Raw genomic sequence first — 22,321 nt, forward strand, 5'->3', positions numbered from 1 at the left:
TGTATCAAAATGTGTTTTATTTCCTCCTCTGTACACGTGTGGAACCTTGCTAGAATAAATAGTTCACATAAAAGCACCAGTGAGGTTCCAAAAGAACCCGCGTCCCCGGCCTATAAACATCCAATCAGAAAACATTTGGACAAAACAGTCATCCAGCAGTAAATTGAGTGTATTGACACATTTACATCAACATACAGAGGAACCTGACTGGTTGAGATGGACATGATTGTGTAGTTGTCCTTTGATGAAGGTCTGCTGCCCTCCTTCATGTCCCCACCAGGCAGGAACACAGAACACGACTCATGGGATCTGCTTGGACTCCTCTCAGTTCTGATCCACTTTTATCCGGGACCTCTCACATCTCACTGGGACCCTTCATGCCGGAGTCTTTGGCTGAAACCGCCGACGCCACCATGGGGAGGACGCACTGCGACGGCTCACAGTAGCTGTTTAGCCCTGCAGGCCCCGGAGGGCCGGGAACGCCGGGAATGCCGGGAGTGCCGCGAGGCCCCCGCTCTCCGTCACGACCGTCTGAGCCGTACGCCGCCCTGCCTGGCTGGCCTAGTACCGCACACACACACACACACACACACACACACACACACACACACACACACAGAAATTACAAAGCGTGAGCTTTAAGCTGGCAAATGAGATCAGTGCAGTGTCGTTGCCCCCTGCTGGCCATCAGATAGAATACACTTCTTCCTGAGAACAGGATGCTCCCTCCTCTGCCACTTATGTTGACTTAACACTTCATGCCATTTATTAAAGTGGTCATTTACCTGGCAGACCAGGAGCACCTGGAGCTCCTTTGAGCCCTCTGGCAGTGGGTCCTCTGTCCCCTCTGTCACCTTGATCACCTGTGAACAATCAAAGGAGAAAAAAAAAGCCATTTTACTGCCCCCTGCTGGTAAATGTATATATTGTCTTCATGTCTGTTAAAGTAATAAATCTGCATTACAGTCTTCCTTCGTTGATCGCGGTTAATTAGTTGAAGGTAAGTGAATTTCCATGGTTCAGTATTAATAAATGGAATATTTTCGTAGTTATGGCATACAAAACTTTTTTGTATTTTACGGTTTTTAACATGATTAGAACCCTTAAGACATGAAATAACATTCAAACTGTGTATTACCCAATATAGTATATATAATCAGAGAAAATGTTAGCCATAAATCAAATAACATAAGACTCACATTCTCTGGACAGCGTACTTCCGCCATTACAATACGTCAATGAATTGTAATCACAACTTTAAATGACTTTACACTCGTATTATTCAATATAGTAAAGAAAATAGGAGTAAATAAGCCATTTAATAATAGATTAGATTTTACATAGAGCTTTTTAAAGGCACCCATTATTCATTCGTTCACTCGGTCACACACTGGCGCTGGTAATCTACATCTGGAGGCACAGCTGCCCTGGGGTAGTCTGACGGAAACTATGGCCTCTCTGACGACCACCAAACTTTCATTCGCATCCATGCAGCACTGGGCAGCGCCGGAGGCAAGGTCCCACCAGCAACACGATGACAGTGACTGGGTGGAGGGAACGAGGATCTTCCGGTTTCAGGACGACCTGCTCTAACTCCTGAGCCACTGCTGCCCCGTAGCTTGTAAATACACAAGACTTGATGGAAATGTCCTTTGTGCAAATAGATGGTAATCACATGCGGCGTGGATGTTGAGAGTGGCGTAAATACAATGTAAATAAACCCCTGCTCGACCAGTGTCACGGTAAATGTCTTCCCTAGGGAACCTTAGTGACAAGTTTAGTGCCTGTCTCACCGAACAATTACTGACACCTAGTAGAATACTACTACTACTACTACTATTCACAATTAGAATGCTTTTACTGCCTTGTATTTGTATTTTAGTTCATTCAGCCATTTTATGCTTGAAAATGCTTAACGTAGGCCAAGAATTAGTAGAAGTACAATTTGCTTCAACATGCTTTTTTTTGGTATTTTTTTTTTTACTAATAATAGGTCGTATTCCACCATGAAACACTAGGGCCCAATAAAATCCATTTTATTTTTTACCCAAATTCTGTTTTTTTCCGTTTAAATTTTTTACCTCTTCCACTTATACAGTATTTTACCAGCATAGTGTTTGTGCTTTTTGGGTGAGTGAATAAAATTAATTTCAATTAATTCAATTAATTCAATGCAAAAATCCTTACATGTATTTATGAAATACATCATCGGCCAATTCTGCCCAGTTATTGAGAAATGGATGTAGCTTGGCTAACTTTTTTAACGGGATGTCAGCCTCTGCACACATTGCGACAAAGTCTTCAACAAACTGTATTGCCTTTGCTTGTGGTTAAGGAAGATGCGGTCACCGACGTAATTCCAATCGCGTGATTAAATTAAGATACTTTTATGAGACCCTTACTTTGTTTACGCAATTAGAAAATATGTGGCAAACAGTGCTCTTATTTTGAAAGCCGGAAGTGTGTTGTGTGTTGAGAATGTGTCTTGACGGCTAAGGTGAGCTGGGTGCAAGAATAAACGTGCCTCTTGTCTTTTGAACTCCTTCACGTCGTTAGTGGGCATTGGAAAACGCTCTTATATTAAAGCGGTAAAACACAACGTGCGCACGCGGCCGCACGAGGATGCTCTGCTAAACTAAGCTAACCCGGCTAGCTTCCATTCACGCTCCGTAAGAGAGGAGTTCCAAAGTTTTTTCGCGGCATTTTCGACATGTTTAGTTCGGGAGGGGGCGGGTTACTGTTTGTGGTGAGATTCTGCCACGATTGAGCAGTCCGCCGGGGAAATACTTCCCCACATGGACATTCCTTATTCTCACGATAGCATTTCATTCACATTATTTCACTTTCTGAGAGATTCCGTAAATTCCATTTTTATTGGCCAATTCCGCGATTACGTTAACACGGAAATCATGGTGCCCTAAAACAGCGAGCATTTGTTAATGAATTCATTTTTGAAAAACCGCAATAAGAGTGAGGGACGACTGTATTGATTTCATTTACATCAACCTTCTGTATCCCACCTTTAGGTCCTTTACGGCCGAGCAGCCCAGGCGGCCCCTTCAGACCAGGTAATCCTCGTGATCCCGTGTGTCCAGGGAAACCGTTCTCACCGGTAGGACCGGGAGGTCCAGGTGGGCCAGGGGGTCCGGGGAGCCCAGCGATGCCAGACTCGGGTCTGCTCAGACTGGCTGCCAGCTGGGCCAGCTGCTCTGTGACAAGAAGCACGTTTGATTGGACTTTGGACGAGAGTGAAACGGGTCTCAGGATGAAACAGAAGCACTTTGATGAAAAAGCACTCACCTTGCATGACCCTCATGCACACTTGTTTGATGTGCGTGTCGCTTGGTGATTTTCCCTGCGTCGACACAAGCAGAACCACTTGGTTATTGATTTAAAAAGACGACAAGACTTTTATAAACAGACTGCATCGCTGCTGATGTGTCATTCTCGTCTAAACTGACTTCATGTTGTGTTTGACATGTGGCGTCCCACAAGGCTGTGTCCTCAAGTCTCTCATCTTCACATTCACATCGCATAGCATAGGTCTGTAGAACTTCATCTGGCCAGACCACTAGACTAGTCCTGAATGTAGTGATATCACCATCATCTCACCGGTGGTCCCTGTCCCCCTGGTAGGCCAGGCACCCCCATGTCACCCTGCATGCCTCGCGGTCCCGGCTGGCCCGGCTTGCCTTCCTTGCCCTGCTGCCCTCTGCCCCCCTCTGGTCCTTTGTTGCCGGTCTCTCCTGGTGGTCCGGTCTACAAGCAGAATGACTGTTATTGTTAGCATTAGCAAAAAAGTGCTAATGTCTTCTGGTATAGAGGCTGTTTTCGGCCAAAACGTACTGATCCTTTCTCTCCTGGTTCTCCTTGATCGCCCTGCAAGAGACGCCAACAAGATGACAAGCAGGTCCACAACAAAACCGCTTATGTGTGTTCCAAGTAGTCTAGTCCCTCACCAGTTCTCCTCGCCCTCCTGGTGTTCCCTCAGCACCTGAGCCTCCCTGAAGTGGACCACACATGTTTGTTAGCCCTCCAAGAGCGCCTTCAAGATTTTTATGGAACATTTTGTCAAAAAGCACACACCTGGTCACCTTTTGGACCGTCCAGACCGACTGCACCCTGTGAAGAAGAGCAGTCACTTTATTTGATGCGACAACAAAACCATCGTACTGTTGTCACTTAATGACACTTCATTGTTGCATCGTGTACCAAATTAATGATCAGGGTAACATGAAACAGCTTTTTGATCAGGTGCTTTTATGAATGCCAAAAACTGTTAATGCACCAAATGCAAACTTTGATGTGTTTTTGTTTATAGCTCAGGATGTCGACCATGTTTGTGGAAGGAGTCACCATCTTTGGGAGAGGATTAGTGGAAAGTAGTGAGCTTCTAAAGTAATTTGATACACTTTGCCAAATGTTCTCCTCAATCCTGGTAAGGTTTCTTACCCTGTCACCCTTCTGTCCTCGATATCCAGCAGGTCCCGGAAGTCCTGGAAGGCCCATGTTGCCTTTGCTTCCCTGTCAAAACATAAACATTCAAACACTAGCTCCACTGTTGCATGGATCGCACCGCCAAGCACGCTAACCTGACCACATTTAATGCACCTATGTGGAGACGACCCCCACCCCCCCAACCCCTGCCATCCCTCCAGTGCTCAGCCGTCCGATTTTGGGGTGTTTTTTGGGCTTATTGCTTTCAAGCATTCCTGGGAACAGAGAACTCTTTCAGGCTTCTCAGCGTCTTTTCCTGTCCTGAATCTTGCTGAGTCCTCGTGGAACAAGAGAGGCCTTTCACGGTTGTACTAAGAAAACACTTTTAGCTCACCGTATCAGCTTTATTTGACTGGATCCACCTCTCTTCAATAATACGCTCAGGAAAGAAGAAGAACCTCTCTCAACATCTCCTCATTCCTAAAAAGGTCATTTAAAGCTTGTCCTAATCTTCTGGCAAATGCTTCCTTCATTAAATGTGTCCATATTTGACAGATCTCAATTTTTGCTACGTAAGAACTGTTAAAACGCTATTAGCATCTGCTAACCATGTCACGTTGCTGAGTGTTAGCCACTTGCTAGCAATTAATAGCCAAAGTTAGCCTTATTTAGCTTGTGATAGACATACTAGTCATTAGCTGCTGATATCTAAGATTGATAAATGAAATCATGTTAGCGTGTTCTAGGATTGCTTTATGCCAATTGTTGTCTTTCCTAGCAAACATTGACTGTTTTTCTACTTGCACTCGGTACTGAATGCCTGTAGTTGGTAGAAGTAGTTCAGTTTGGGCTAAATGTCCAAGCTGTGGAATGCTAGCATGTTAGCATTAGCCATGCTAGCCCCACATGGCAACCAGTTTTTCACCTCACTATGGAACTAACATGTCCCTTACATACATGAGCTTTATCTTCTTTCTTTCACAATAAGGGTTCTAATTAAGCAACTTAGTCAGGTCTCACCCTGCCTCCTGGTGACCCTGGTGGTCCGTCATGTCCTCTTGATCCTCGTTCACCCTGCGACGAAACAACAGTGGTGAAGCTCTTTTTAATGACTGGGCAGACAGGGGACACATGAAGAGCGAGGTGTTACTTACTGGTCCTCCTCTTGGTCCAACAGGGCCGACCTCGCCCTGGTCTCCGCGCTCACCCTGACAACAAAGATCATCATGCGCATGTTCTTCATGAACAAACCTTCCCAAACTTGCCACAAACGTACTTGCTTTCCAGGCGAGCCCATCAGTCCTGCGACTCCTGGATCACCTGAGATCCCCTGGTAACCAGGGCAACAGGAAGCCGACGTTAGCCAAATGTGCTGCTAAGTGTATTGCTGATGGTGTGCTTTGGTACCTTTGGACCGCTAACCCCTTTTTGGCCGTAAGCGCCTGGAACGCCCTACATGTTAGAAAAAAACAGCGAAGGTCAATGTTTGAACATCAATTAGGGGTTGTCAGGAGTCAAAGGTCAGACTTACGGGAAGACCTTGAAGTCCAGCATCACCAGGAGCACCATTCTTCCCAGGAAGACCCTGGACCACAGGAACACAAGCCATCAAGGTTTCTATGTATCTTTAGTTGTCTCACCATACTCTTTGTCCTTCAAGTTCAACAATACCTTTGACCCTGGCAGTCCAGGTATTCCTTCCCGACCATCTGGACCAGGAAGGCCCTGTGGACAAGATGAAGAACAAGTTTAGCGATGGTCACCATTCTTTTCTGTAGACCACAAGAAGTTGTCAGTGGAAACATAATGCGAATGAAACATGCATCAGAATGTGACAGCAACAGCCCTCAGTGAGCTGATGGGTGGAGTCAGGATGCAGAGAGATGGTCTGGTCAGGAAGAAGAACACGACACGTTCAGAGATTATCAAAGCTTTTGTCTTTAGAGTACAAGATGTTCTCAGTGGAAACAAGCGTATGAAACAAGGATCAGAATGTGACAGGAACAACGAGGTATAGGTCCGGAACAGGGCAGAGAGGATGCAGGGAGATGGTGTGATCAAGAAGAACATGACAAGCTTAGAGATGGTCAACGTTCTTATCTTTAGGCCTCTACATGTCAGCGGGAATCAGAATGTGACAGGACTAAGGAGGAATAAGGAGGTATGGGTCAGGAATGAGGCAGACAAGGTGCAGCGAGATGATCTGATCAGGAAGAAGAACATGACAAATTTAGAGATGGTCAACGTTCTTGTCTTAAGACCACTAGATGTCAATGGGGATCAGAATGAGACAGGAACAAGGAGGCATAGGTCAGGAACAGGGCAGACACGATGCAGGGAGATGGTCTGATCAGGAAGAAGAACATGACAAATTTAGAGATGATCAATGTTCTTGTCTGCAGACCACCAGATGACAGTGGGGATCAGAATGTGACAGGAACAGGGACAAGAAGGTGTAGGTCAGCAAAAGAACTGACGAGATGGTGTTTGTGTGTGTGTGTGTGTGTAAGGTTCTCACAGCTTCTCCCTTTGGTCCTGGTACCCCTCTGATCCCAGAAGGACCTTGCTCACCCTGCCAAGTCACAAAGACACCATTGAAGCAGCAACAACAAGCTTCCAGATGTTTTATGAGAACAGGACACAAAGCTCTCACCTGCGTCCCCCTGGGCCCGCTTTCTCCAATGGCTCCTCTCTGGCCGACGTCCCCCTGGACAATGAAGCAAGAACGTGTTGTGGGAACGTCACTAGGCAAAACTGAACAAAAACTTGACAGAAACGCAGGAACTCACTGGAGCTCCCTGGGCGCCCTGAGGGCCCGCGTCACCGAGTTTCCCTCGTGGTCCCTGTTTGGATACGTCTTTTAGTCTCAGGTCGGATCAAAGACATTTTTTTTTCATGGGACATCTTCTTACCCTTTCACCTTTGGAGCCTGTTATTCCTGCGAGGCCTTTAGGTCCACCTGGGCCCTGGAATCACTCAGCGGGGAGGAAAGAAACACACATGTCCCATGTTAGCATGTTAGCATCTCATACGTGTGGCCAAAGCTGTCAAAGCTGGTGAGATATTTTACTGGAAGTCCTTGAGATCCAACATCCCCCTGCAAACCCTGCTCGCCCTCCTCGCCCTGAGAGGAAACAACAACAAAAATCTTAGTGCTCGGAGAACAACTGAAGACGTCTCAGGAGGAGGACGTTACCTTATGTCCTTGTCTTCCAGGCTCGCCAGATTCACCCTTCAGTCCTTTGTGACCCTGCAGGCAGATGTGGTTAGTTCAAGGTTCTGACACAGGAAATGTCTTATGTTCTCATCTTTAAAGACGTACTTTCATGCCGGGGAGGCCAGAGTGGCCTGACAGGCCAGCGGGACAGGCGCTAGGACACTAAAAACCACAATAAGACAACTTGAGTCTTTTCAGCTACTAAACTAAGCTAAGTTAAGTTAAAGAACTTACCAATTCTTCACCTTGATAGACGCCAGGAGGACCCTGGAAGACATTTATTCAACATCATTTATTCCCTTGCTGAACATTCCGTCTGCAAAGGTTGAATCAAGGCAACTGGACTCTTCTTGTTTGACGTTTCACCTTTTCGTCCAAAAGGCTTCTTCTGTTCTAAATTTGTGTGGAGTTTTCCTATTTATGACCCTCGGGGTGGTCACTATAGGGTTGTTGCTATTGTTGCCGGCATGGCTAGGGAACAAATGTCCTGCGTACCAAGAGGTCGTTTGCCTGCCTGGTGGCAAAACAACTTGTTAGTGGTCACTCTTCCCATGGAATGAGAAAATCTTTGGAGGAGAGATGTCCGTAGAGTCCAGTTGCCTAGGTTTAACCTTTGTGGATCACCATGACCTGGATGGCTGATAATCTACACGGGAACATTCCGGCCAACAAATAATCCAACAAACAATATTTACCCGAGGTCCAACAACACCAGGAGCCCCCACTGGACCCCTCTTGCCTCTGGCTCCCTGCAACCGACACACAACTTTTATTATTTGTATTGTGAGGGTCTATGAAAGACACTTCGTACTTTTAGGATCCACCTGAGACAGTGAGACAATATAGCGTGTACTCACAGGGGGACCAGCTTTTCCCATTTCTCCTGGCAGTCCATCTGTTCCCGGGATGCCCTATGAACCAAAACCAAGCGTGAGAAGCATTAAGAGTCGTCCTGCTCCGAGGATCATGCAGACTCACATCCAGGCCATTCTGCCCGACGCCCTGCCGGAGACAAAGCATCCTTCAGTGAGCAGGAAGCATGACATCACAGTCCAAAAATCAAACAACAAATCAACGTGTACTTACTGGCTCCCCAGCCGGGCCTCGTGGTCCAGGATCCCCCTGAAGATAGGACCACAGATGGATCATTTAAAAAGTGCGAGCATCTCGACTAGCACACAAGACACTTCATTGACGTCTGATGAGACAAAACAAAAACCTCACTCGTTTTTATATTAATCCACTCACTTTTGGTCCTTTCACACCTGCTGGACCTGGATCTCCAGGAGGTCCCACAGGTCCCTGAAACATGAAGGATTCATTCTGTCATTTATTGTCCTTGTCTGACCACAGCAGAGACGCCCGGTGATGAAACAATGTAATGATGGCTGGTGACACACACTCTGTAGCCCCTCGCAATAGCAGCGCTTAAGAAGACCTGTCAATGATTAGGCCCGTAAAGATGACCGTGTTTCACAAATAGATGTGACGCTCCCTGTTCGCTCTCGCTCATAAACGCATTATAACACACCTGGTCTGCCAGAGAATGAGAAGATATAGCAGGAGGGATGTAGCTACACTTTGTTGCTACCAAGTAATCAGACCCCTCTTTTGCAAAAAGGTGGCTCCCTGACTCTCAATTAACGAGCAGCAAGTGCTGCAGTGCAACCCTCCACCCTCCACAACACACACACACATCTCCAACCCCTCACTGGCAATTTTTAAATGACAAAAAGAAGCCAGAACAATTTGTAGTTCATTTGTACCTCTTACTGGACTTGTTTTCATGTTTTCTACCCAATTTGTGCAAATGTGTCATGCAGAATTATGCAAATTTGACAATTATTTAATTATGTCTTCCCACCACCAATAGATTGCGGCACTGTGGGAAATACTAGACTGACAGGTCTGTAAACTCACAAGTCATGTGATTGGTCAAAACAATCAGCGGACTGATCAGAATCCTGTCATGTTAGAGGCGGGGCTAGAAAGGGTGTGGTTTTGATGAGGTGACACGATATACTTGGCCCCTCATTGATCATATGACACAACAGCTTGCTCTATGTCAAGGGTCTCAAACTCAGTTTACCTGGGGGCCACTGGAGGTAGAGTCTGGGTGAGGCTGGGCCTCATCAAGTATTGGGAGTAGGGCTCGGAATCTCAGGGTACCTCACGATACAATCAGCGATACATGGCTCACGATAATGATAATATCTCGATGACCCAATAAGAGTATAGAAAATGGGTGGAATTTTGAAGCATATTTTAACCAGAATGTAAGCAGCAATGCTGCAAAAAGCGTGAGACTTTTTAGTGCAACATAAGTGTAAACGGGATTTTGGTTCAGGTATCTGACAGTAAAGCTGTTTTAAACTCATTCAGGAAACACAACATCTCATGTATCTCAAGTACATCAACGCTATAAAGTAGAAGCAACAAAAATACAGTGGTGTGAAAAAGTGTTTGCCCCCTTCCTGATTCCTTTTTTTTTGCATGTTTGTCACACTTAAATGTTTGAGATCATCAAACAAATTTAAATATTAGTCAATGACAACACAATTGAACACAACATACACTTTTTAAATGAAACTTTTTATTATTAAGGGAGAAAAAAATCCAAACCTACATGGTCCTGTGTGGAAAAATGATTTCCCCCTAAACCTAATAAGTGGTTGGGCCCCCCTTAGCAGCAACAACTGCAATCAAGCGTTTGTGATAACTTGCAGTGATTCTCTTACAGCGCTGTGGAGGAATTGATCACCAACAGATGGCCGGACATTCTCCTTCAGGATTTTTTGGTAAGCAGCAGAATTCATGGTTCCATTTATCACTACAAGTCTTCCAGGTCCTGAAGCAGCAAAACAGCCCCAGACCATTAGACTACCACCACCATATTTTACTGTTGGTATGATGTTCTTTTTCTGAAATGCGGAGTTTCTTTTACGTCAGATGTAATGGGACACACACCTTCCAAAAAGTTCATCTTTTGTCTCGTCAGACTACAGAGTATTTTCCCAAAGGTCTTGGGGATCATTAACATGTTTTCTGGGAAAATGGAGACAAGCCTTAATGTTTTTGTTCAGCAGTGTTTTTTGTCTTGGAACTCTGCCCTGCAGGCCGTTTTTGCCCAGTGTCTTTCTTATGGTGGAGTCATGAACACCGACCTTAACTGAGGCAAGTGAAGCCTGCAGTTTTTTGGATGATTTTGTGACCTCTTGGATGAGTTATCGCTGCGCTTATGGGGTCATTTTGGTTGGCAGGCCACTCCTGGAAAGGTTTAGTACTTCAGAATTTTTCTTGGAGATGAATAAATCTGTCTGTCTGTTCCATGTTTTTGCCATTTGTGGGTAATGGCTCTTACTGTGGTTCGCTGCAGTCCCAAAGCTTTAGAAATGGCTTTATAACCTTTTAATCTCAGTGCATTTAGGTTCTAACAGGGAGGCAGTCACTGTTTCACCAGGGCCATGTAGGTGTGGATTGTTTTCTTGCTTAATAATAAACAGTTTCATTTAAAAAGTGCATTTTGTGTTCAGTTGTGTTGTCATTGACTAATATCTACATTTGTTTGATGATCTGAAACAATTTAAGTGTGACAAACAAGCAAAAAAAGGGGGCAGTAAGGGGGCAAACACTTTTCATCAGACACTTCTTCCATACTGTAAATTCATTATCCAGCGTTGTCTTGTCCACACTTTTGACTCGCTTTTAACTATGCTGGCGTATCTTTCCATTTAACTTCACGATTAAGCGACTTTTGTTTATCTTCTTCTTCTGTGACGTCCACCCAATTTTCTGCTGTTCTGGTGACACGTAAAATGGTGACTCGACTCAGGAACTGTTCGAAGTTTATAGTGGCTATATTTGAATAATAATAATGATTTAAAGAAAGGATACATTGCAAAAGGTATCGCTAACCCATAGTAAAGTTTAATATTGAGATAGTTGAATATGTAGGTATTTTGTCACAACGCTATTTGGGAGTGATGTTGACTCTCAACATGTATTCTGATACTTGGTTTGTAAAAAGTTGCTGAAGTTATGTGTTTAGAGTTGTTTATTATTCCCCATATTAGTAGTTGCCCTATGTGTGTTTACTTACTGGTTACATGTTGTGCACCGTGATTGTAGGTAGTGTTCTGTCTAGTGACCCCACTGTTCATTTCTGCATGTGGCATATTCCCTCTTAGTTCAGTGGTGGCTTATGTTTGCAGCCTATGAGTATCATTGGCTTAATTTAGACCTCGCGGGCCGCATTCACAGTAATATTTGATGTCAAGTCGCAGGCTGCAAAATCTGACTTGGCAGGCCGCAAATGACCGCTGCTCTATGTACTACATTGAGGCAGGACTATGGATTTTAAAGATTGTAGAATGGCTGCTGATGCTGACATCAAAGACACTTTTCCTTGCCTCATGTCAATGGTTTGTTTTGAATAACATCTTCAGTGTTGTCTGTCTGTCTATGTGGCCAATAGGATGGATTAAAAACACTGAGTGATACTTGCAAATTCCATGTTTTTTTAAAGGTAAGTAAACTAGTCAGAAGATCAGCTGTGACTTCATAAATGTTCGAAAAATTGTTACTCATCCATCCATCCATTTTCTATGCCGCTTCTCCTCATGAGGGTCGCGGGGGTATGCTGGAGCCTATCCCAGCTGACTTCGGGCGACAGGCGGGGTACACCATGGACTGGTCGCCAGCCAGTTGTGTAAAATGGATAAGCGGCATGCAAAATGGATGGATGGATTGTTGATGAGTGTTGTCTCGAAGCATTGGAGTCAAAACGGAGTGCACTACTTAGCTGCAACCAGCAGAGGCGCTGTTGGTTCACTCTCTGCTAGTTTGCTGTCCATAGAAGAACAACCTCTTGAGTGATATGGTGGAGGCAAGTGTCTAGATAATGTGTCCAAGCTGTCCTCGGGAGTATTCTGCAAAAGTGGCTCAACAAAACTGAAGTTCCCCAAAAAAAGTTAAATGGTCTCCGAATGAGTTCCACAGTGAAACAGCTGTGCTTTCATAGCCGATTTTAAGCTGAAAGTCTGGACATAGCCTGGTCGGGACCAGGTTATGAGTTTAGCCTAAGTTACCATGGTGATACAGCTGCTTTGAAATTCACATTTCCAGCAGCTCTGCAAAAAAGAGAGCTACCATCGCTGAACAGGCGAATCCAGCTTTCAACTCAACACACCTCGCTAACCCGCCAAACTGGCTTCGCAGAATCCCCCCTCGTCTCTTAAGTCCAGACGTGTAACAGAACCACAGCAGCCGGTACCAAGCACACTGGCTCCATTCTGCTCCCCCATCCCTCCAGACATCCCCACCCCAACCCATCCTCTCTCTTCCTCCCGCCTCTTGCCGTTTCACACAAAAAGAGGTGTGTTTCTGACAGGAAGACCGTAAAGTGTAGCGGTCTGTCTAACCAGAGGTTGCTATAGCAACCCTTGAAGCAGAAGTCCCTCCAGGGGGAATGAACTGTTTTGCATGGGCTCGAACCCACGTCCACAAAGCCCTGCTAAATAAGAGCTAAGTCGAGCAGAGGAGCCAAAAGCCCTGTTAACTCCTGGGGGGGGGGGGGTGCTACTGCACAGCCACACTGGCTGGTATCCATTACATTGGCATGGCGTGTGTAGGTAGCCTCAGCCGGTCACACAAAAATACACTAGTTACTGAGGAACTAATGAACTTATGGAAAACTAATGAGGAACTAATGACTAAGGCACGTAAATTTAGACGATTTAATGAAGAAGTAATGAAGAGCTAATGAGTAGTGGTTAGGGTTAGGATTAGGTAGGTTCATTCCTCATTAACTACTGTAATTTTGTGCACCTTATTGTAAAGTGTTACCCCTCAGAGATTCTTAATTTGATTAAAACAAGCTTATAATGAAAATTCACAGCAAAATGGATTTTCTCAACATTTAACATATGCTGTCATTTTTTTTTATAACTGACATATTTAAATAAAAGAAAAAATCTTCAAAATTTTGCAAATATAATTAGTAATGTCCACTAGGAGTCACCTGTAGTAGTCACTAGCAGTAGTAATATTAGTCGTAGATATGTCTACTAGGTGTCACTAGTTCAGGAACATCCTAGTCGTCGCAAGTTGATGATGTATAAATATAGATGTTTCCATCATTGAATAGTGTGACGTGTCCGATTATTACACGTCATAGTTCATCGTGGCTCTACTGATACAGGTGGTGCATTTTGTACCTGGGCCTTCAGTGGGGACTTAAGCGACCCGATCCACCTCTTAATACCACCACTATGACGTCACAGTGATACAACCCATCAATAATGTACCAAAACGCAACATAACAATGTGTGGCATGCCAGAACTGGGGATAAATACCATTATTACTAAAGTAAGAAACACAGTTAAGTTTACCCTTTGTCCTACAATACATCGTCTCTAAACTACACTAAACTCCAAACCTCTGCAACATCATCTGGAGTAGAACAGAACCAATATTTATTGACTAACAGGCCAAAACCACCATAAAATACATCACTCATTTATAAGGACCGGTCTTGAAGACTTCCAGTGGAAGTGGCAAAGTGAGCCTTTCCCAGCCTGAATATATACAGTACACTCCTGATTCAAAAAAATGTTTTGAGTAAGCAATTTACTGCAAACAAGCATTAAAGTCAAATAGGTTGTTCATCAGCTGAAGTTTAAGACCACAGCCTTTAAAAGGAAAAATCTTGGCAAAAATGTGGATTGAATGTGATTTAGTGTCAGGTATTCACACTGTCATGATCTCTTGATGGCAAAGACAAAAAAGCTTTCTCTCTTTGAGCGCGGTGGGATTGTTGAGCTGCATAAGCAAGGCCTCTCGCAGCGTGCTATTGGTGCTGAGGTTGGATGCAGTAAGACAGTTATTTGAAACTTCTTCAAAGATCCTGGGGATTATGGAACAAAAAGTAAAGTGGTAGACCCAAAAAATGTCACCGGCCCTGAGCAGCAGGATCCCATTGGCTGTCCATCAAGACACAGGACTATTCTCAGCCCAAGAGAAGGTTGTTACTGGTGCCCAGTGCAGTCCAATAACTCGCATCTGCGAGCGAAGGCTTTTCAGAAGAAAAAACGTCTTCAAAGGCCTCGTCTCCGCCAACACCACAAAATTGCCCTTTTGGAATTTACACGAGAGCACCAAACATGGGACGTTGAAAGTTGGAAAAAAAATTATTGTCTGATGAGAGAAATATTGTAAGCTTGACGGTCCTGATGGCTTCCAACGTTACTGGCATGACAAGGAGATCCACCTGAGATGTTTTCCACACAGTACAGTGGAGGAGGCGCCATCACGATCCTTCAATGGAACAATGGCGCTTCAGGTTGTGCGGGGGCGTCAAACGGCAGCTGGCTATGTGGAGATGTTGCAGAGGGCATCCCTCATGACTGAAGGCCCTCGTCTGTGTGGTAGTGACTGGTTTTTTCAACAGCTGCAGTTCACAATGCCCACCTGACAAAGGACTTCTTCCAGAGGAATAACATCACTCTTTTGGGCCATCCTGCGTGTTCCCCTGATCTAAATCCAATTGAGAACATTTAGGGATGGATGGAAAGGGAAGTTTACAAAATGGACATCTTCACCACCTGGAGCAACATTCCCACTAGCCCCTTGGAAACAAAGGCATCAAGCACGCCCAAACACATTTTTCAGCTGATTAACAAGAATGGTGCAGCTACTCATTATTGACTCCTTTTTTCAACATTTTATTTCAATTTTAAGGGGGGTTGAGGTTTTTTTTAGCCATGGTCTTAAACTTTTGATCAGCTGATGAACAGCCAATTTCACTTTAATGATTGTTTGCAATAAATTGTTTACTCATACTTTTTTTTTATTTACACTTTTTAAAAATTTTGTCCATCATCCACAATCCTTATGTGAGACATGAAAGCATGTCTTTCTCTTTTCTGTGCATTCTAAAGACATAAAAACAGTTAAAAAGAGGCAGGTAATTAATGCACGCAATGAGATACACAGATTCTGCCTAAAAAGCCCACTATTAAAAGACCTCCAAAAACCTCAAAGTTTTATGGTTTCATATACAAGCTGTAACCATGTAGTAACAGGCACATTCATGACAACTAATACAGTATTTTTCTGTATTTTGGTCATTTTAAGCATTAGCGGAACGTGCTTCCTGGGCGCATTGATTTCACACAGCAACATACTGTAGAAACGAACGCCTACACCTAGCATGAACTTTTCCAACCTCAAAAATAAAAACACAGCAGCAGTGGCGACAGCTCCAATATGTAGCCTTACCTTTTAAGTAGTGGCCTGGGGTATTATGAGGTCGGTGCTGATGCGCTGCGGGCGAGTGTGTGGTGAAGCTAGTGGCGAAGTGTCACTATGCCGTTAACATAGTTCCTTGGCATAACAATGTTAGGAACAATAATAACAGTGTTGCTGTAGCTTGGTCAATATGCAGGTCACATTATGTAAATGAAGCATTGTTGCTGCTTTTTGGAGTTTTTTTAGGTGCCTTCTTAGCTGCCTATTTTAAGCTGTTTTTATATCTTTAGAGCGTACAGAAAAGAGAAAGATGTCTCACATAAGGATTGTGGATGGGCAAAATTCCAAAAAAGTGTAGTTTTTTCTTTTAAGATCCAACAGTGCAATGAGAATTGCAGTGCAATGAGAAATGAGAATTCTTGAAATTTTTCAGCTGAACTTAAAATTTTGATCAGGAGTGTATATATAAACTCACTTGCTTGTTTATATAACACACACAGAATGATTAACAAGGCCGGGGTCTGCCTCCTTTCTTTCCATCACAACAGAATCAGTTAAGCGCTGCGCTGTTCATGTGATGATGCGTTCTCGTGCACTGGTAACTTTGAGAGCGAGACATAGCCTTTCAGACATCAACCAATCATAGGGCTGGATATGAACCAAAACGCATATCCCGATATATTTAGGTTGAATATCGATATACGATATACTATATTCCAATATTTTTTCCCACAAAGTGGGTTTAGACAAAAGTCAAAGCCAAATATGCGTGCAAAGTCTATTAAAATGTAAGAAATTCCATCTCATGTTCCCCATGATGACAGATGGTAAATATGGTTTATACTGTCTTTATACAGCAAACTTAATACCGTGTTTTCTGCTGTTCACTCCCGCTGTGCAGCCTCTCCTCCTCCGTATTGCCGCGGGGATGCAATGGGGTGCGTGGCTCAAAGCAAACATAACAAGATGAACATCCATAGCTGCACACTTGCTTAAGGGGTCGGTATGGCGCAAAAAAACAATAAGAAAGTACGAATAAAGCACTATTAAACACTACAAACACAGCGGAAAATACAGAGCTGCTGTAACTAGCTGCCGCTTGGGCGGCGCCACCTTGAAACATGAGGCCTCTGCATTAAATCCAGTCTGTATCTATATGAACGATGTGCTTGTTTTTGATATCGTGCTTAAAAGAAATATGGATATTTTAAAAATATCGATATATCACCCAGCCCTAACCAATCAGAGGACTGACAAATGCTGACGTTACTATATGCCTGCTAGCTGGGCCTGTGAAGTGAATCTGGAATGTGATTGGTTAAAGAAAAAACAAAAAAAACAGCCCCATCGCCCCATAGCGTGTATGTAACATGGACATGCACTTATGCTGGAGGCATAATTATTATAATTTCATGAAACAAATGCTACAATTTCAGTTGTAAATGTAGGTCAGTGGTTCTGATAGCTGTTTAGGCCAGCAGAGAAGGCCCTGACTGCACACCACTGATGACATGTCATAAATTCAGTGTGATGCTAATGATAGAAAGCAGTGGGGTGAACATATTAGGTCCACACACTCTTATCTTATCTTAAACTGCTGTGTGGGTCCACTTACGTCTGCTCCTGGAAGTCCTGCAGCTCCAGTAGCTCCGTCTTTGCCGTTTTGTCCATCAGGACCCTGAAAGAATTCATCACTTCTTACCAACACTGTGGGCGGGTGGACAGAGGGGTGGTTTCATTTACAGGTGAATGTGGGTCAAAGGTCACTCACTGGTCCGCCGTTCACTTTGGAGTCCTCTCCTCTGTCGCCCTGAACACACCATCAACATGTCATGTTGTTAGCTTTGCTTGCTCCTGAAGGAATACTGTATTGTTTGCGCGCTAAGTGTTAGCATTAGTGCTAACGTGTGTTTATTCTTCCTATTATTGTTCTATTATTGCAGAACATTTAATTATTAGGACTTTTTCTACAAAAAGCAGCCAATCAAGTTGCGCTGATGTCATCTCATCCACTAGGGGGCATATTTGTATGGTCCCAGGGTAGTGCTATGATATGCTGTGATGTGTTCACCAGCGGTGTAGTCGTCAGTGTATTTATTTCAAACACAAGCTGAGCAAATCGACATTTGTCTTTTGGGAAAAATCATGAGCTTATTACCTGGTTCATAGAAAAGGAAAGATTTTATGAGCAGTGAAAAGAGGAGGAATAAACTTGCAGCGCAGTGAGCGGAAAGTAGGTTTTGAGGGTTTTAAACTAAGAGGATTTCATGCTGTTACAAGCAGCTTTTTGTGCTTTTACACTAGCCAGGCAACGTTCCAGCAGACAAATCAATACATTTGTAACATTGCTGCTTTCACTTTGAGGCTTGTGGTTGAATTTCAAGTCATTTTGAATCGATGTTGTTGATGTGGTGTAAACATGCAGCATCAAGTCCATGCACACTCACATCAATGCCATCCACACCGGGCACACCAGCTATTCCAGGTGGTCCTGGGGGGCCTCTGGGACCGACCGGGCCTCTCTGCAAAAGAAATATAAATCATTTTCCTTCGTGAAATTGTGTGACTGTGACACACACAGGCTCTCATTGTTTGTCTGATCTGAGGTCTTAGTGGTTGGTACCAGATGATGCCATCACCATGGTCAACAGTGTACAAGTTACATTTGCAACATTTGGACGTTCAGTTGTGTAAAAAAATTGCAAAGTTGAGGTCACAAGATGTTAAAACCATTAGAGACTTAACATTTATCCCTGAAACAATGCCACTGCCAGCAGAACAAAAGGTCTTTGTATAAAAATCATCACCAAGGATGCTTTTAGATCATTTCACATGGTAAAAACAGGCTTGTACATGGTGAAGGAGCACAGAGATGCTGCAGAGAAACATTCCAACATTACCTGAGCCGAGCAAATCAGAAGAACTTGCAGTAAAAGTAGCAGCAAAGACTGCCCACACGTCCTGGACAGGTCCATGGTCTTCCCAGGAGTGACCAAGCCGCCACGAGTCCCCTTTTTCCCAGATTAGCCACGGGACTTGCTAATGGTTCACCTGTCAGATCCCCCACTCCCACCCCGAATGAAAGCCTGCTCGGAGGAGGAGGATGTGAGGAGGTGCTGTTTATTCATGAGACGCCGACATGGAGGAGGACGAGGGGGAGGATGGAAAGTAACTTCCATGGATCCTAAAAAGTTTATAGCTGGAATGTGACCACACAACTTAAATGGATGTTTTAGCACACATGCTGTTTATTAAAAATATTACAATAATAAACCATAGTGGAGTCAACAACAAATAACGTTAATAAACTACCAGTGAATAAAACAGATGGAATATGACAGTTTAAAAAGATTGACTTTCCTTCTCAAACAGCTCGGAGTGTGATAGCATGCATACAACTACAATAAAAAACAGCGTTGCAGGGCATCATCTTCGTGATCGGCTTCATTAGGTGTTCTTAATGAAGTGACTTTAAAGCCACTAATTTATGAGGCGAGACCTTTATTTGCATACTACAGTTCAAATTAGAACATACGCAGCCGCCAATGGGACATGGAGAAAAAAATTGATGGGTAAAAAAAAAGAACATTTGCGAGATCTCGCCAAACTGTTTTGCGTTATCTCACAAAACGTCTGTGAGAGCTCGCAAAAGTTTTTCATTATCTCGCAAAACTGCTTACATTAAGAGCATGGTACTTCCACTGCTTCTGTGCTCAGAGCGGATATTTGTTTTGAAACTTTAAATTAAGTTTCTGATATGACTGTTTACTTCTAGGACAAGCAGTGCACACAAGTGAAAGAATCCGATGTATGGCTAATCATTTCCTTTCCAGCACCAGTACTCGAAAGACATGTGTTTCCAGCATCACTAGCTCGGAAAGGATGTTAGCATTTTATTTTCAAAAGACGCGACGAATAACCATCACGGAATTGAAAACTTGTTCCTTGTGATGTTTCCGTGAAACACAAAGAACAACAACGTGGTTGAACAACAACGTGAACAAATGTTGGTCATAAAACAACTACCATCTGAAGGCTCAGCCTGCTGCTAAGACCTCCAGCCGTTAGGGGGGGATAACGCAGCTACCGGAAGTGGAGTAAGAAGAAGTTCCACGGCGTCTTTTTTAAAAGCTCGTTGACGGTCGTCTCTTTGGTGCTGGCCTTCGCGTTTAAAACAACACACAACAAGAATGCAAAAAGACAACAATACGACACGCTAAGTCGTCTTCCACGGGCGTACTGGTTCATGTCTTGTGGACTTTAATGAACGTGGTCGGGCTCCGGTGAGGAAAACAAACACGCCGATTCTGTCGGCTAACAACAAGCTAGGGGCTAATGTTAGCTTTGATTGGCTTCCTTAGTACACAACTTTTCATCTATTTTTTACTACATGGCTCACTAGTTCATGGATATGCCATTTAAACATGCGACTGTTATGTGGAGTTTGTCTAACAGCGGAAATAAATCGTTATTTACTTGTTTGACCCCAAATAAGTGGAAATGCATCGAATCGGCAAGCTAGTCATATCTTTCAGAAATTATTTTTATGTGGATTAGAATCATATCGTCATATAAAGGTTGTTGTTTAGTATTTCTGCCTGCCCGCCTTGGAGTAAAGGAAACTATGGATAAGCTGGACTTCTCAGAAGAGGAAATTAAGGAGCAACTGGCCGTCTTGGGTTACACGAACGTTCCCGAAGACAGACTGAGACAATTCAAGCAAGGTAAGAGGTGTGCTTAAAAAGTGTACACAAAAATAGTATTGTCCGGTTTTGACACTGCCAGCGGCGCGCTCATTTAACTATGTCACGTAGTGTGCTTGTACAACTGTACCGTGTCATACCAACAAACGTCTCATATTTTGACTTTCAAATCATATTATTAAACTAAGGGTAATTATCTTGGATCGACCCGCTCACCCCCAAGAAAATAGGTATTGTATTATAACAGCGAGCCTAATGTTTGCAGTGGCAGGTGTTTTTCGTGTTGCTCTTTCGACACGTCTCTGGTCAGTGACGGCATCGTAGCCGTGACGTTATGCGACAGTGACGTGTGATTGGCGGAATACAAGGAAGCGTGACGATATAAAATATAAACTTGCACGCCACGGTTCCCATACTTAGCCCTTACATCATTCATTCTGAAGACGTTCCACACCGTCGACGTGTTAGGCTTATGCTAACTACACTGGTCGACATCATTTTTGAAACAAAGAAGAAATTATCTCCCCTTGGCTAATTTTGGGGCGCTGATTTCGAATCTGATGTCCGTTTTTTTTCTTATCAGCCTTCATTTATGGTACTATTTTACTCACTCCCCGTACAAAGCTTAAAGTGCCATGTAGTATACACAAAAAGCAATGCAAACCAGTTTCTAATCTGCCTTCTGTTGGCTAGATTTGCAACTGTGAAAGCCAGATTCTTGATGAAACTGTTCAATTTGCATTGTTTCACTGGTTCATATCCCTAGAAGCAGGACTGGTATTCTATCTTGTTGAGCGTCACTTCTCTTGAAAGTTTTAGCGCAGTTGTCCCAAGGCAAGATTTCACAAAGACATACAAGTGATGGAAAAAAGGTATGAGTGGGAAAATGGGATGTTAGTATGATAGCAGACAACTGCTGGAGTTTGATATGTGACTCTTCGGATGCTCAACCCTCCCAACGACCTAAAAGAAGGGAGCTGTAACCATTAAATGATCTAAGTAGTTTTATTTCCTCCTCTGTGCTTAATTTCTGCCATATCTATCACTTGGTACCTGCTTTTGTCTTCACAGCTTCTCATTGATTTATGCATTTCAGCATGCAACAGTAAAAAACTAACATTTCTCACATTTCTGAAAAAAATGTGACCCGCTAAGACAAAGTCAATGTCATTTTTTTAAATCAGTACCCTCAAATTAGCTGAAAAGCATGGTTTTCATTCTTGTGTCTGCCACTTTAATCATATTTTGTAGACCCGTGTTATCGACCGATCAGATCAATGTAAAGTCTATAGATGGTGTACCTAGTGAAGTTTCCAGTGAGTATTTAGAATCAAGAAAAAAATGAACAGTTCAGTGCAAAAATAGCTTGTAAGTAATCAATCAAAGCTGTGTTGTCAGACCTTGAACTGCTGATTCAAAATGGCAGCCGGACAAACGCCTCTGGGTCATCTTCCAACATGAACGTCAAAGCACACGAACCGAGACCTCCGGCATTCATCAAAGAGAAAGGTGACATGTTTGCAGAGTGACTGTAGTTCATGCGATGATGTTGCCTCATCACGATGCTGTTGTCCTTCCAGTTAGCCCACGTGACTTTGAAGCCTCTGCTGGGGGGTTTTATCTCCACAGTGAGCACCACAACACACAGGTAAGACCCTTTTAATACTGCTCACAGCTACAGGATATGCACGTCCTATCAAGCATGCCTTTACCTTA

General features: G+C 43.7%; 2 protein-coding genes and 1 long non-coding RNA gene across 7 annotated transcripts in view; 2 read left to right on the forward strand and 1 right to left on the reverse strand.

Annotated features, from left to right (window-relative positions):
* Positions 1-22,201, reverse strand: col9a1a (collagen, type IX, alpha 1a). 2 transcript variants are annotated; one of them, XM_054779357.1, is made up of 32 exons: positions 18,803-22,197; positions 18,350-18,424; positions 17,674-17,712; positions 17,518-17,580; positions 8,903-8,956; positions 8,741-8,776; positions 8,633-8,656; positions 8,512-8,565; positions 8,350-8,403; positions 7,889-7,921; positions 7,760-7,816; positions 7,634-7,687; positions 7,508-7,561; positions 7,350-7,403; positions 7,227-7,280; positions 7,091-7,144; positions 6,956-7,009; positions 6,109-6,162; positions 5,969-6,022; positions 5,845-5,889; positions 5,714-5,767; positions 5,592-5,645; positions 5,458-5,511; positions 4,453-4,524; positions 4,087-4,122; positions 3,960-4,004; positions 3,847-3,879; positions 3,613-3,759; positions 3,301-3,355; positions 3,021-3,209; positions 786-863; positions 1-561 (listed from the first exon to the last, which is right to left on the reverse strand). In XM_054779357.1, the coding sequence occupies exons 1-32, from the start codon at positions 18,875-18,877 to the stop codon at positions 356-358; spliced, it is 2,064 nt and encodes a 687-aa protein (XP_054635332.1). In that variant the 5' UTR covers positions 18,878-22,197; the 3' UTR covers positions 1-355. The 2 variants fall into 2 exon arrangements, 1 of the variants encoding a protein (XP_054635332.1); XR_008570694.1 differs by lacking the exon at positions 1-561 and having other exon boundaries at positions 790-863; positions 3,021-3,204; positions 18,803-22,201.
* On the forward strand, positions 2,728-5,001 carry LOC129182817 (uncharacterized). Its single transcript, XR_008570695.1, has 3 exons — positions 2,728-3,068; positions 4,322-4,398; positions 4,482-5,001. It is a non-coding gene; the product is annotated as an uncharacterized LOC129182817 (long non-coding RNA).
* The window catches only part of hyls1 (HYLS1 centriolar and ciliogenesis associated), a 9,729-nt gene continuing 7,164 nt past the window's right edge, over positions 19,757-22,321 (forward strand). Inside the window, exons 1-4 of one of the 4 annotated variants that reach the window (XM_054779362.1) lie at positions 19,757-20,185; positions 20,521-20,626; positions 22,004-22,114; positions 22,186-22,253. In XM_054779362.1, coding sequence (XP_054635337.1) covers positions 20,527-20,626; positions 22,004-22,114; positions 22,186-22,253 — 279 coding nt within the window. In that variant the 5' untranslated portion in view covers positions 19,757-20,185; positions 20,521-20,526. Of the gene's footprint in view, positions 20,627-21,856; positions 21,922-22,003; positions 22,115-22,185; positions 22,254-22,321 lie in introns of all 4 variants that reach the window. The other 3 variants (XM_054779364.1, XM_054779361.1, XM_054779359.1) reach the window with 3 other exon arrangements.

The sequence above is a fragment of the Dunckerocampus dactyliophorus genome, chromosome 6 (genome assembly GCF_027744805.1).
Source record: "Dunckerocampus dactyliophorus isolate RoL2022-P2 chromosome 6, RoL_Ddac_1.1, whole genome shotgun sequence".
Classification (NCBI taxonomy): Eukaryota; Metazoa; Chordata; class Actinopteri; order Syngnathiformes; family Syngnathidae; genus Dunckerocampus; species Dunckerocampus dactyliophorus.

What these genes read in the sequence shown, in the direction of transcription:
- col9a1a (XM_054779357.1), bottom strand. Translation starts at nt 18,877, where the DNA reads ATGGACCTGTCCAGGACGTGTGGGCAGTCTTTGCTGCTACTTTTACTG. An exon ending in CTGGACTTCAAGGTCTTCCC is followed by an intron (nt 5,890 to 5,968) that starts GTAAGTCTGACC and finishes TCTAACATGTAG; the next exon opens with GGCGTTCCAGGCGCTTACGG. An exon ending in AACCAGGAGAGAAAGGATCA is followed by an intron (nt 3,760 to 3,846) that starts GTACGTTTTGGC and finishes TTCTGCTTGTAG; the next exon opens with ACCGGACCACCAGGAGAGAC.